The sequence below is a fragment of the Oculina patagonica genome, chromosome 2 (genome assembly GCF_052425735.1).
Source record: "Oculina patagonica isolate OP01 chromosome 2, crgOcupat, whole genome shotgun sequence".
Taxonomy (NCBI): Eukaryota; Metazoa; Cnidaria; class Anthozoa; order Scleractinia; family Oculinidae; genus Oculina; species Oculina patagonica.
This window is the reverse complement of record NC_135759.1, coordinates 10,578,355-10,591,851: the sequence shown is the minus strand read 5'-3', so window position 1 is coordinate 10,591,851 and position 13,497 is coordinate 10,578,355. Positions and strand designations below refer to the sequence as shown.

Sequence of the window (13,497 nt, the reverse complement as noted above, 5' to 3'; positions counted from 1 at the left end):
GCATTGTAAACTTCACATCATCTCAAAAAAGTAAAAGGGTCTTTAAACCTACTGAACCGATAAAAGATACAAGCCCAACACTGAAAAAAGAAACCTTTGACCTATTGGTATAAGCACATCACATGATGTAGCCAAAATTGGAGATTCTCAGATGATATCCACCAACAGGCTACCAAGGAATATTCCTCCAGTTTTTAATTGTTAAATTGAATAAAACTGAACAATTTTAGCAGGCTAGCTTTTATTTGAACGCCAACAGAATTACTCTGATGTTAAACAGCTTTTAAAAAAAGGTCTCCCCGGGAAAATGAGCTGCCCTGTGTTAAAATATTTGAAGATATTTAAGCACAACTTCCATTCGGCTTTAAAAATATGCACTGATATATTTGGCTGCGGACATTACCCTAATCCTCGAAGATAAGAGGTTTTTCTCCAGCTTTGCTCTCGGAAAACTATAAGCTTCACGGAACAAATAATGCCCGCGGACATATATCAGTGCATATGTTTGCACCAAGTGAAGGTAATTGTCTATATGTTCGGACATAGGAAGGATTGACGAAGAGCATTTAGCATTGTAAATATAGTCATTCCAGTCAGTTGGTACTACAGCCACTAATGACTTTGGTCGTGGTTTATTGGGAAAGGTTAACCAATATAATTTCAACAATTCTAACACAGGGTTCGTACCCTTTTTCACAAACACTTTTCCAGGACTTTTCAAGGACTCAGATTAATTTTTCCAGGACTCCAAAAATTCACATTAACCTTTTCACTCCCAAGATCTCAATACTATTGCTCCTTACTGTCTGCTATACCTTTCTTATGATGTTAGTTCTGAGAATTCAGTTGTTACTTGAGTTTAACAACTTTCCAGAACTTTCCAGAATCGGAAGTTTTTTTCCAGGACCGGGAGAAAGTGCCACAATAAAATTCCTGGACTTTTCAGGTTTTCCAGGACCCGTACAAACCCTGGCCTGTAGCAGCCAATCCGTAAAATGGTTGATCCTGATAGAACATGGGCCGAATGGTTAGTAACTGTCTCAAACTAGAACGGTTGGAAAAGTATTCTGTTCAGTTGAGCACTTCAACCCAATCAACCAGAAACAGTTGGTCCCAATTGAACTCGACCTTTTAAATGTCTTCTTGCAGTTTTCACTCATGTATCTGTTAGTGTGGCAATATTGTTTCAATTCCAGGCACTGATAACGGTACTTGTCTAAACAGTTGCTGCCTCAGTTAAGAGAAAAGGAAATGAGTAGTCGATCCTTTGTAGTATGATAATCCAAGAGAGTACTCTTTAATAATCACTTGGATGAACTAATTAATGATGGAATAAGAGTGCAGACTACAGCAACCGTCTAGTTAAACTCCTTTTTTAATTTCTTTCATTAAAAACATAAAAAGTAAAAAATAAAAATTAGCAAACAAGGTCCTCTACACTATTTATAAAACCTAACTACAAGTATGCTCCTAGTTTCACGGTCGTTGAACTACGACTGACAGATTTAAAAATTAAGAAATTATTAATTCTTAACATACATTCCTTTTGTCCTAGATGGAAAACACTGGGTTAGCTAAAACAAAAAAAAAAATCGTTTAGAAAGGTTGACACTGGCTTAGAAAAAACTATGTAGCCTGACATTTTCGTTACTGCTGTAATCATTTTCAGCTAAAAAATGTAAATAATTAATGGCATCCTTGGGTTATCATATCACATTTTATTGTACGTATTTTTGATTTTTTTCTTTTATATACACCTAGAATGCTCATAATCTTTTACTTGAGAAGGTTACAGCAGTAACCAAAACGTCCTACATTAATTATTAATTTTTTTAAAGCCACTGTCAACCTTTTTAATCCATTTTTTAACCATGCCTGGCAACAAACCAAAATTAATATTTCTAAAACGACTTTGACTTATGGTTATAATTTACATGTACATTTATAGCTTTCCTAAAATTAATTTAAAACAATAGGATGGTTTGTCTGTAAGACTGACAACCATACCAATAATTTAATCCATTGGCATTTGAATGGATAACTACAGTACAACTTGCATGCATCATATCACACACACTTATAAAAAATATTTATTTGTCAGAGTGAAAAGACAAAATTAATAGTGACAATTGTTCTATTGTCAAAATCCCTAATTCAATGCGTACAATGTACATGCTTATTTTTTTGCACGAAAATCATAAAACAACTATAATAATATTAAGATAAAAATATACAAAAAAATGTAGTCATATTGAGTGCAAACATTTTTAACTCAGATGAGTTGTCATTGCCATTGCATATTGAATAGTGATCAAAGTTGGCAAATTTTATAAAATAATGTATTTATCTGTCATCTCATTAATGTTGTGATGTGTTTATGAACAGTAGTATTTTATATGGGATTCAATAGCACAATTTGAAATGTAATGTAATTATTGTCTTGATGTGAGGTTACAAGTTTCAAGACAACTATTTAGCCTGGTGAATAAATTTTCCATGAACTCACTGGTAACAAAGCTTTCACTGTTTTCAAACTGTCTTTTTTTTTTTTTCAAGTCAGCCAAGGCTCTATAGCTTCATCAAACACTTTCTTTGTTCCATGCCAATGAGTGTGGTTTACACCAGGAAAGGTATATTGGTGAATGGACCCTCTCTCATCCAGAGTGCGTAAACCAAAGGTGTCTTCAAGATATACCTGAAAAGATGTCAAGTTCACAGATTAGAACTGTTAAATATCTTAAATGAAATACTTTTGAGAAAAGGGCAAACTTGAGCCTACAATATTATTGGACATTTTCTATCATGTTCAAAAGAATATAATTTAACAGATACAGTGAGGTTGTCTTTGGTCCATTTGTGGGGTTTGAAAATGCGAGACAGTACATGTACACGAATCTCTCGCCAGGAATTTAACTAACACAAGTGAACCAGCAAAACAAGATGGGTGATAGGGACAAACCAAGCACATGGCAAATCAGGGACGGCAGAGCAATTTTCCAAGTGGGGGGGGGGGGGGGGGGCTGACTAGTGACTTGAAGTGGGGGAGGGGGGGCTTAAAAGACTTTTCTCTCTTAAAGTAAATCTTTATTTTTGCCGTGCCTGCAAATCTTATCAGGGGTGTAGCCAGCTTATAGGCCTGTAGTCCCGGGCCTACAAATTTCATGACTCATTCGTATTTTTAAAAATGAGAGTAAAAATTTAGGCTGAAAACGCTTTGAAGATAAAATAGAAAGTAATTTGTAATGTACCTTATACTTATATATTTTGCAAATACCCCTTTGCAATGAGATCAAGGCTCCTCTAGCAAGTGCAAACTTGGAAGCCTTCTAGACTAGCCAGATGATAGACAAAGGCACAAATTGCTTGCGCCTTAAAAGACAAGACTAGTACGTCTATTTTGGAATGAGTGAAAACTGGCGCTATTCCTTTCTATAAACTATTACAATTTAGGTGCTGTGAAATACGCATAACATCAGCAGAAAGTGAAGAAAAAAGCATTTTCTAGAGTTTTGATCCAAAAAACTTCCTCAGTGGACCTCCTTCTCCCACCCCCTTGAAACGCAGCCCTTAAGGGCCCATTGACCAGGCCTACAACTCTTTAAAAAGCTGGTTATGCCCCTGCTAACAAAGTATTGATGACTGGTAGACATCCTGGCACAGATAATGTTGGGGGGCTGGAAGATGTACATGTATGAAAATTTGCATCTTCAGAAATCTCAAGGACATCAGGTGATCTTGGAAAACCTTAGACATTCAACACAAATGGTAAGATTATTGCAAAAAGTCATAACAATCCCACTTGCACATATTTCACTCAGAGGTATGCAATCAAACATCAAAACATCAGACCACTGTGCATAAAATATTTAATGTTACTGACCTGTTGATTTTTCATGTTCACCACTGTTAAATTTGTATTGTAAAATCCAAAATGGCTGCAAAAATGGAGAGAAAACAAATTCATCATTGTGATTATTGTGTGTATCTCAGCTGGCCTAATAGATTCATCTCATCATACTCACGATCATTTAGGCATGCTTTGTGAGGCTTAATCACACTTTAGTTGATTAAATCATGTTCTGGTTAATGTTATGGCGCGCAAAAACGACACAAGACCGTGTTGTTGGGCAATAGTGGGCAGGGAATGTACTGGCAAGGCTCGGATAAACCCACCGACCGGATAAAAACCCACCGGATGGGGGGCCTCGGCACATGGCGCCATGCCGAGGGGGTGCCCCATGCCTGTACTGCAAGGAGGACATTGTTGCTGGAATAATTACGTGGGGCCAAGTTAACCCAGCCAGAGTAACAAATGTCCCCTCCCTGATGGGGCTCCAGCACAGGGCTGAAGGGGTGCCGCAGGCAGCAATTCCCCGCCCATAAGTTTATTTAAAGTCATTAAAGTGCATTAACTAGGGTGAACAATGATAAACTAAGGACTTAGTAGAACCTAATAACAGAGAGATACAATCCATAATGTCTGAATTAGTTGTAAGTACTTAATGTAACAAGATAAGAGGGGGGTGGGAGGGAAAACGCTTGTAGCAAGGTACGAACTTGCAGAACACAGAGAAGGGTGAAAGTGATTACTCGCATGGAATGTTACGCTTGAATAGCGATAACCAAATAAGGGAATAAATGTGCGGATGAGAACCGCAGAGATGAATGCGGGCTCATCTGAGCCAAAGGTTGCTTGCCAACATTAACCTTTATTTTATGCTAAAATATCAATATGAAAAGTGATGACATCACAAAAGGACCATGCTTAATAGATCCAGTGTTGTTTTGCTAGGGGGGGGGGGTCAAGTTTGTTTTGCACGCCAACAGATAGTTTGTTTGTTGTTGTTAAGAATAACACATTCATGTAACCAAAAGATGTCAACCTCGAGGAGATAGATTTGAAATCTGGAGGCTGCCATATTTTTTTTAATGACCAATAATTAAATTATTAATCATTTGGTCAAATTCAAAACCACCCTCTGTCCCAAAAAGATGTTATTTTTGTAGCCACCCATTGTCAGTTATGTCTGGCTATTTACCTTGACTGCCATGGAGTAATGACGCCATCACCAGGGCCTCCAATCAGGACTAAGTTCTTGATTCGCATGAAGTTCTCTTTAAATTTTTTACTAACTGAAACAGATCATAGACAAAGTAATATTTATGCTAAATAATAAAATCACTCATTCTAAGTAAGGTCAAATCCAAGCCTGCCTTAAGCTTGGTATCCCAGTTTCTTAAACATGAAGTGAGTAGTAGTGTTTCTATTTCCCCCTTTGATGGAACGCTAGTCCATAATTTGTAGAGTTTTACCCTCAGTATTAGTTTGCCGGCACCCAGCTTTAATACACCTTGGTGGATAGGGAGAGGCAGTATGGGCTTAAAGCCAGACAGCTCAATCCGGAGCCTAGAGCGCTAACCATTAGGCCACCATCATGATGCTTGCCACATGTCCTTATGCCCAAGACACTGCAAATTTGTCAGAGGTGTATTCAAACTCCATGTGACTATGAACATCAGGGATGGCTAATTAGAAGGAGGAGAGTACCGGTAACTACAGTCAAAGCTCTCTTAACGGACACTCCCATAAGCGGACAACTCTACTTACGGCCGCCTTGTTTGAAACCCCGTTTTAACTCCCATACAAACGCTGTATTTTTACATTCTCGTAAGCAGATATTTCCGTAAGCGGCTGCGGACACTTTCAGAGATTACGACCTTCCACTTTTTCTTTGTTTTTAAGCTCCCATAAGTGGACACCCAAAAGAAAATTCTATAAACAACCTCTTATCTGTTTTTTTCTTATTAATTTTACATCGCCGTTCGTCACAATGATTTTACAGTGATTACAGAACCATATTTCAGTGTTTGTTTTGTCGTCATCCACGTCCGTTACATTTTGAAACACCACTTGTTAGCTAGGCAAGCTCCTGTAAGCGGCCATCTATTCCCTTCACCTCTAGTGGCCGCTTAGGAGAACCATTCTCGTAAGCGGCCAGCTCCAGTTACGGACACTTTTTTCGCGTCCCCAGGGTGTCCGCTTACGAGAGCTTTGACTGTACATGTAAAAATTAATACAGAAATTCAAATTAACGTCCTGTCAAGGGCTCCAAATACCTGTATCATTGAAGAACTTTGAAGAATTAATGTTGTTCACCACTGGTAAGAATACATTAAACTCATAGTTTTTGTCTTCATGATATGGATCTAGATTGAAGGAAGCAAAAGAAAAGAAATTTATTGATTTATTTTCAAGATTTCAACAGTGTATTTACAGGATAGGATACCCTACAGTATCTCTGCATCAATTTTGAGTTGAGGATTTGAAATAAAATTAGCTTCATTTATTATTTTCTTACCATTCCAATAGTTTGCTAGAGAAAATGTTCTTTGAAAATATGCAGTATAAAAGAATCTGAAAGAGATATGAAAAGTAATGGTAACTACTACATTAGCTGCATATTTGAACATTTTCAGAGATTCCAACCCTTTTTAAAGGAAAATAGGGAGTATTTTTAGCGCTGAAGGTGTGCGCCTCTAGGGGGGTCTGGAAGCATGTTCCACCGGGAAATTTTGCAAATTTAGGTTCTCTCAAGTGCCATTTCCGGCATTTTGACATCATTTCTGAGTTATTCTATAAGGTCTTTATTCTTTTCACAAACATTTTGGTACTTTTCTTTACTTTTGCTACACTCAGATCGCAAAAAGTACTAAAAATTAGCAATTTTTCTTTTGTTTTCAGAATTTCATGATAAATCGGGAGAATCTGATATAAATCGGGAGAGCGGGAGGCAACGCATCAAATCGGGAGACTCCCGATCAAATCGGGAGGGTTGGAATCTCTGCATTTTCGATTTGGATCCCGAAAAGTTCTAAATTTTTGTTGGTTGTGTAGTCAAGTTCTCCCAACAAGTTCTATAAAAAAATGCATGAAGACCAGTAAAAATAATTTGTATGCTGACATCAAAAATGAAACAGCTTTTGTCATAATGTGCTAGAGGCTGATTTGCAGGATGATTCTTTTGCTGTGAATGTGGAAAAACCAACACCAGTTCTGCAGCAAAGTTTGGTCTGAAGGCAAATAATGCATTGATTCTCAGAGAACTTGTTCTTGGGAGCGGGGGCAATTATGGTCTTGTTTATAGGCTGCACACCAAGAAATATACAAATATATAGTTCTTCAGGTTTTTGAAATCTTTTAGGGGTAAAGAAAAGCTTGAGCCACGCCCAGATTGGTCTCTTACAGGGTTTTTTTCAAAATTTTCCACGAGCATCCCCGCCCCTTTCATATAGGAGACCCCCATGGGAACTTGTTTTGTTGTCCTGGCTACAAAAAGGAATGCATCCCAGTTTCATGAAAATAAAAAATTATCTAGGAGGGACCTGGATGTATTATTTCATCCCATATTACACCCCCTCCCTAAAATTTCATGCATACCACATCCTTGATTTCAAATCTATCAGTTTAATGCTTCTGTAAGATAACCTTTTCTCAAAACAGCTACATACACAGCTACGAAACTTACTGTACCCGCGCAGCGGTGGACAATGCATAAGAAGGAAGAGGATTTATGTAAATCAATCATCTACTGTGTACATGTACCTCAGAATTTCCACTTCTATGTCACCATACCACTCCTTGCAATACTTACATGTAAATATCTTTGGTAGCTATAGCTGGAAGGTAAGGCTTTAGGTAGCTGGTATCTACAGTGTACATATAAAAAAAAATATGTTAAAACAGGAACTTTTTTTATTATTTATTTTTATTAATAAACATAATTTTTATTTACCTAAATTTGGTGTTAGTTATGTAAGGGTGTCGAATGGTAAATGGGAGACTTTGCGAGACGGCAAAGCCTGCGAGCCTGAGACCTTTTTAGCCTTGCAAACGAAATCAAGACTTCGAGAAGGTGTCAAAGAAAAATTCGAGACGACGAAACCCCTGAAATTTGGCTAAAATATTGCGAGACATGCATTATTTTTGAAGGACCATTCACCACCTCCTTATGTGATTTGATAAGAAATACAGTAGAACCCTGTTAACTCGAACTCTGAAGGGAAACGAAAAACCATTCGAGTTAGCGGGGTTTCGAGTTATCGGGGTAGATTGAATATTCAATTTGCCAAGTTAATAATTGATAGTTCACTGATTTTTCAGCACTTCAGTATACAGCAAAGTGCAAATTTAACTTATCTAGTCAGAAGCTCTAACACGATCATAAATTATTAGGATAAGAGTGGAAAAAGGCTGTGAAATACGTGATCTGGTTTTGTTGCTCTAATCAATGGGCATCCGTGGTGAGTTGCAAGAACAAGGATTCGAGTTATCGGGGTAAATTTTAATCAAGGGAAACAAAATTAACTTTGAGTTAGCGGGATTTTCGAGATATCCGAGTTCCAGTTAACCGAGTAAAAATAACTGAAAAGTGAGTTCAAATCCAAGGGAAATGGAAGTTTGTTCAAGTTAGCGGGGTTGTTCGAGTTATCCGAGTTCAAGTTACCAAGGCTCTACTGTCTTCTGGTTATATGACTTAGTTTACCTCCATATTGTCCCATCTGAGGACTGGATAAAGCAATAAAACTATCAACATTGTGATCATCCATGGTCTCCAATATTGCACGCACTGTGAGACCACCTGAATGAAAAAACAGAGATTTATAACTTAGACAGAGGCAGCAGAGCGTTTGGAACGTAGGGGTCTAAGACTGTCTCAAAAATACTCAACAGGTGTTCATATTTGGAGCAACTTTTTCGTTCTAGCAACATTTTGTTTTCTGAGCAGTTTCTAGACCAAAGAGTTCCAAAGATTCTTTGATTGTTGTTCGAAGGCCATACGAACGTTCCCAATCATTTTTCAAACTTTTCCGAAGATAAACGAAGTTTCCCGAAGACTTCCAAGGAAGTCTCGAAGATGGTTGAACTCACTTAATTAAGACGGAATATCTTGACAAACCAATTTTATGCTGCACTCACAATATGTTTGGCACCAAAACATGGGGGAGGGGGCTCAACCCCCCAAATTTTTGTTTGGGGGGCTACGACACCCCCTTTTCCCCTTCTGCTCCACGACCTATGAATCCTTATGCTGTTTTTAATTTAGGAGTGACCAGGACAAAAAACTGGACATTAAAGGTGGTTGAGCTGTAAAATGCAACCCAAAATTAGAAACTGTAGAATTGTTTCCAACAGAATTTAATACTTGATGAAGGCTCAACAGCAATTATGCATAAAGTTATTTTCCAAAAAATATTATAACATAGCTAGCATTGCCGCGCAATCAAATTCAGTATACGTAAGCGTGCTCAAAATCCCGATGGAGCACGCTGATGACGTAATCGACGATTGAAAATCTCACTGAGTAAAGCTCACACGTTGTGTTTTGCGAAAGCGATGACATATTATCTTCGGAATATGAAAAGTGAATCCTTTCAATATTTTTCCAAGGATACGAGCTACAAGGTAAGCTGTATCTTATTACGAGACGGAGAGCGAAAGAGAAAATAAATTCGATTTTGCCGTCAAAGTTGTGTGTGTGCTTTTCTTCATTCAAACAACAACAACTAACGTGCGAGTCTCGAAGGACGAAAATCATTTTTTCATGGCCCTGACGAGGAAGAATGGGCCAACCATGAATGACAACAGCTCGATGGCACTAAAAACTAGCTGCCTGACGAAAGTTTTCGCGTTTTAAGCATTGCACCAAAGCGTCTACGGCTCTGTTGTGATTTTGCCGTTCGGGAAAAATTTACTTCATCGGGCGCTTTATTCAACTACCGTTTTCAAAAATAAATGTTTATTTACATCAATTACAAATAAAACGGTCCACAAAAATACTTAAAACTAAGCATGGAACCGAATTCTTTGACTCTTTTAACCCTTGGAATCTGTTCGGCTGTTCGTTTTCGGTGGAGAGAAACGACAACCGGAAATACGTCTGCGTTCGCAGGCTACTCGGGAGTAAACATTTTAATTTTAATTCAGCGAAAACTAACCTCAGAATCAACAGCAGTATTTGCTGTTTTCGTCATTTTTTTTTCCTTCGCTCTGCCACCGTATAAACTTAGTCAATTTTATCAGCCATTTGACACAAACTGCTCCAATCGTGTTAACTTGTACATGTGTAATTTATTGCTCGACCGCTAAGTTTATGTTCTCACACTGCACACAATAAACAAAGTTTTTTCCCCGCGGCCGGTTTTGATGCACAATTCCACCGGCAATGTTATAAAACAATTGGTTCATGCTTTTAGCTGTGCTCCATCGAGTTATGGAGCACTTGGGAAGTTTGGAGAGCACTCAAGAAGCTAGAGTTGCCCTCGGCTATCGCCTCGGGCAACTCTTACGCTTCTTTCGTGCTCTCCAAACTTCCCGCGTGCTCCATAACTCGATGGAGCACGCTAAAGCATGAACCAATTGTTAAACATTTCAGGAGATTGTCTCAAAGTCAGTGAAACAAATATATTTTGTTAGTAAGATTTCTGTATAGCCCCATATTTATTTATGCATAAATTTCATGAATGAGTGAATAGAACAAGACTTGTAAAATTGTATGGTTTATCTAATTTTTGCACAGAAATCGTATACAGAAATCTTTTTAAGGAACTGCCCTGCTCTCCCAGGGGGGCCCTTCTCCCTTTGCCGCGTGCAAGTATATAAAGACCCCTCCCCGACTGGGGACGAGTCACCTGATAATCAGATCACGAGATTGATCACGAGAAATCAACAATCATAACACGGCTAGATCTGAGTATTTCAATACAAATAACAAAACCATCAACTATCAAGACCATCCAAAAAAACATTTTTCGTTTTTGAATCTGGGCGAGGAAGTAGATCACCTCACTTTCGAGTCACTTTCATTTTCCAGTTAAAACGTTTCGAATGTTATAAATTAATGAATATATTTTGCTTATTTATACAGCGATCTGTTTCATCGCGAAAATTAATAATTTTATAAAAGGCCACAATATGGTATACCTTGAGAGAAACCGATGATATGAACTCCGTTTTCGGCCTCCTGCATCACTGGTCGTATTTTTTCAGTCATAGCTGATACCTGCATCCACAAAGGCTTAAAACTTTCTGCTTCCTCAAACAACTTTATGAGCGTTATATTAGTTCCAGGGTGTGCCTCGGTTATAAATGAAGCAAGATCTTCCATGTCCGATGCGTGATCAAGTATTCCATGCACGATGATCACCGGTTTGAAGCAAAAAATTCTGCTTACAAACAAAAACAATAGCGCAAAACACTGCTCGCGTGAAATAGAGGTCGCCATCTTTTCCGACGGCTTTCCGATCCGGCCGACGGTGCAAAAGCAATATTGTTTTTTCTAACAAGGTCGCTGATTGGCTACATTGTTTGGTTTTGAGAAGTAAACCAATCAGAAAGCACGATCTTTTGTGCGAAGAGCTCTCCTTCCCAAGAGATAAATTGGCGCCAACTTCAAGAACTATGGCGGCCGCCATTGGTTTGTGGTAAAAATCGTGCGACGTTTTCGTTTTCAAGTGGTTCTTTTGTTAATTTCTTGACCATGGACGAAAAAATCATTCGCTTATGCGAAGAAAACAATGTGCCTTCTCTTGTTCAGGCGCTGTCGACGCTTAAAAATCAAAAGGTGTGTGTTATTGTATCATCTCTCATTCTATAAAAGGGCCAGGGACTGTATGCATCGTAACTTTATTAATAATTATGTAACCTCATTCATTACATCTAATCTATTATGTATAAAAGTGAAAATAAGTTGCTATATCTGTACAATATATTTAAATCATAAAACATCGTCTGAAAAGTTTATAATCTACAAATTGAATTTTATGTCTAAATTTAACCGCTGTCAGCTGTTTTCTTTGTTTGTTTGTCGTATGCTTAAATTTATTCTCTTTTCCTTGCTGTTCAACAGGTTGTAGATCTGTTAGAAGCCAGAGCTATTGAGGGAAGGGGTGAACCAGTTGCTTATCTTCAAGCCGTATTCAAAGGCAAGTGTGCATTGCAGATTTTGAAGAGTGCTTGTCTAAATTAATTTTTTTCCTGTAGCTAGGTACAAAAGTTTACAATACAGCACAGGGAGACCACAACAGTTGAGGAATTGAATAAATTAGCAAAAAATGTTACTCATGCGGTTTCGTTTGATTCCTGTGTTGTTTTTCTTCATGCGTAATCGATAAACACGACAGCACTGTTGTCATATGCTGAGCTGTCTTGTGCACGAGCGGATCTCGGATACGCTAATTTTCTCTCTTTATAATAATAATTGACAAGGGTGGCAACTCTTTCACAAAAGGATTTGAACACGCTGCACGAAATCGCTTTGAAGTCTCTTCTTCCTCGCCCTTTTGCCACCAAAATCGACACAAACGAAAGCTGGATAACTTTTCAATACGCTCATCTGTCAGTGTCCTGAAAAGAAGCGATTTTCAGACAGAATTTTAGCTCTCTTTTAGTTTTTTTCTTTGTTTTTTTTTTCCGTTACAACTGCGGCCAGTTACCTTGGTATAAACGCGAGCGATTTACGTGCCATCAAGTGCGAATCAACTATCCTCCCTCTCCCGCAGAGATATTTTTGCGCAAACACTCACTTTTCACGGCCAGTTCAAAATTGCATACGGCCAAACAAATAATCTGTTTAATCAATGGTTTTGGCCATTAGTAAAAAAATATATCAAAAATAAAAGCTTTGATTGTGTAGTTTTTAAGTTATTAGCCTCAAACGGTTGGCGCAATACATCTCTGCTGTCTGTCTGTGCTGTCGTGTCTATCAACTACGCATGAAGAAAAGTAACACGAATCAAACAAAACCATGTGAGTTATATTCTTTTATTTAATAATTCCTCAACTGTTGTGGTCTCCCTGTGAATACAGGTAGACTTTTTATATTGTACGGTTTGTGCAAGGTTTAAATTCTTCACAAATTAAAGCTTGCCTTAGAATGACATTATTATATGTGACCCTCCATGGGAAAACACGGCTTATCGATAAAAGCGTTTTTCAGGGGGTTTGAGGTCACTTAGAAACCCTTTGGAAACCCGGTTTTGGGGGTTTGAAACCCTTTGGAAACCCTTTAGAAACCCGTTGGAAACCCTTTGAAACCCTTTGAAAACCCTTTGGAGACACTTTGAAACCCTTTGGAAACCCTTTGGAAACACTTTGAAACCCTTTGACAACCCTTTGAAACCCTTGGAAACCCTTTGAAAACCTGTTGAAAACGCTTTGCGTACTCTTTAGAAACCCCTTTGAAACGCCGCTCTTTTAAACTCGTTTTAAAGTTTTCTTGGTAACAACTGTGAATATTTCGCTTTGCAAACATTAATAATCCTTGGAAACGCTTTCAGTTGATTACGTGGCTTTTTAAATAGCGAGCTAAACCGAAAGTTTTCGAGGTACGTGCATTAAATCACCGTTTCACTCGCCGGCAGTGAAAAGCCGCCGCCAATTGACAACATTGTTTTAATTAACATTCAAGTGAGAGAAAAACCCTTTCCGCCAGCTTCGTA

General features: G+C 38.2%; 2 protein-coding genes across 2 annotated transcripts in view; one reads left to right on the top strand and one right to left on the bottom strand.

Moving 5' to 3' along the window:
- Positions 1-1,357: 1,357 nt before the first annotated feature.
- LOC144642994 (lysosomal thioesterase PPT2-A-like) lies at positions 1,358-11,288 on the bottom strand. Its single transcript, XM_078502111.1, has 9 exons — positions 10,982-11,288; positions 8,544-8,639; positions 7,653-7,707; positions 6,360-6,415; positions 6,118-6,207; positions 5,040-5,133; positions 3,881-3,935; positions 1,918-2,695; positions 1,358-1,452 (listed from the first exon to the last, which is right to left on the bottom strand). Exons 1-8 carry the CDS (start codon positions 11,280-11,282, stop codon positions 2,552-2,554), a joined length of 891 nt encoding a protein of 296 aa, XP_078358237.1. The 5' UTR covers positions 11,283-11,288; the 3' UTR covers positions 1,358-1,452; positions 1,918-2,551.
- A 138-nt stretch (positions 11,289-11,426) lies between these two features.
- Positions 11,427-13,497, top strand: part of LOC144642993 (Fanconi anemia group I protein-like) — a 61,959-nt gene continuing 59,888 nt past the window's right edge. Inside the window, exons 1-2 of the mRNA XM_078502110.1 lie at positions 11,427-11,621; positions 11,907-11,982. Coding sequence (XP_078358236.1) covers positions 11,538-11,621; positions 11,907-11,982 — 160 coding nt within the window. The 5' untranslated portion in view covers positions 11,427-11,537. The remainder of the gene's footprint in view (positions 11,622-11,906; positions 11,983-13,497) is intronic.

Bases quoted from the DNA above. Each gene is read 5' to 3' on its own strand.
- LOC144642994 (XM_078502111.1), bottom strand. From the start codon at position 11,282: ATGGCGACCTCTATTTCACGCGAGCAGTGTTTTGCGCTATTGTTTTTG. The intron at 6,208-6,359 runs GTAAGAAAATAA...CCTTCAATCTAG, and splicing joins TCTAGCAAACTATTGGAATG to ATCCATATCATGAAGACAAA. The intron at 5,134-6,117 runs GTATTTGGAGCC...GATCTGTTTCAG, and splicing joins AAAGTTCTTCAATGATACAG to TTAGTAAAAAATTTAAAGAG.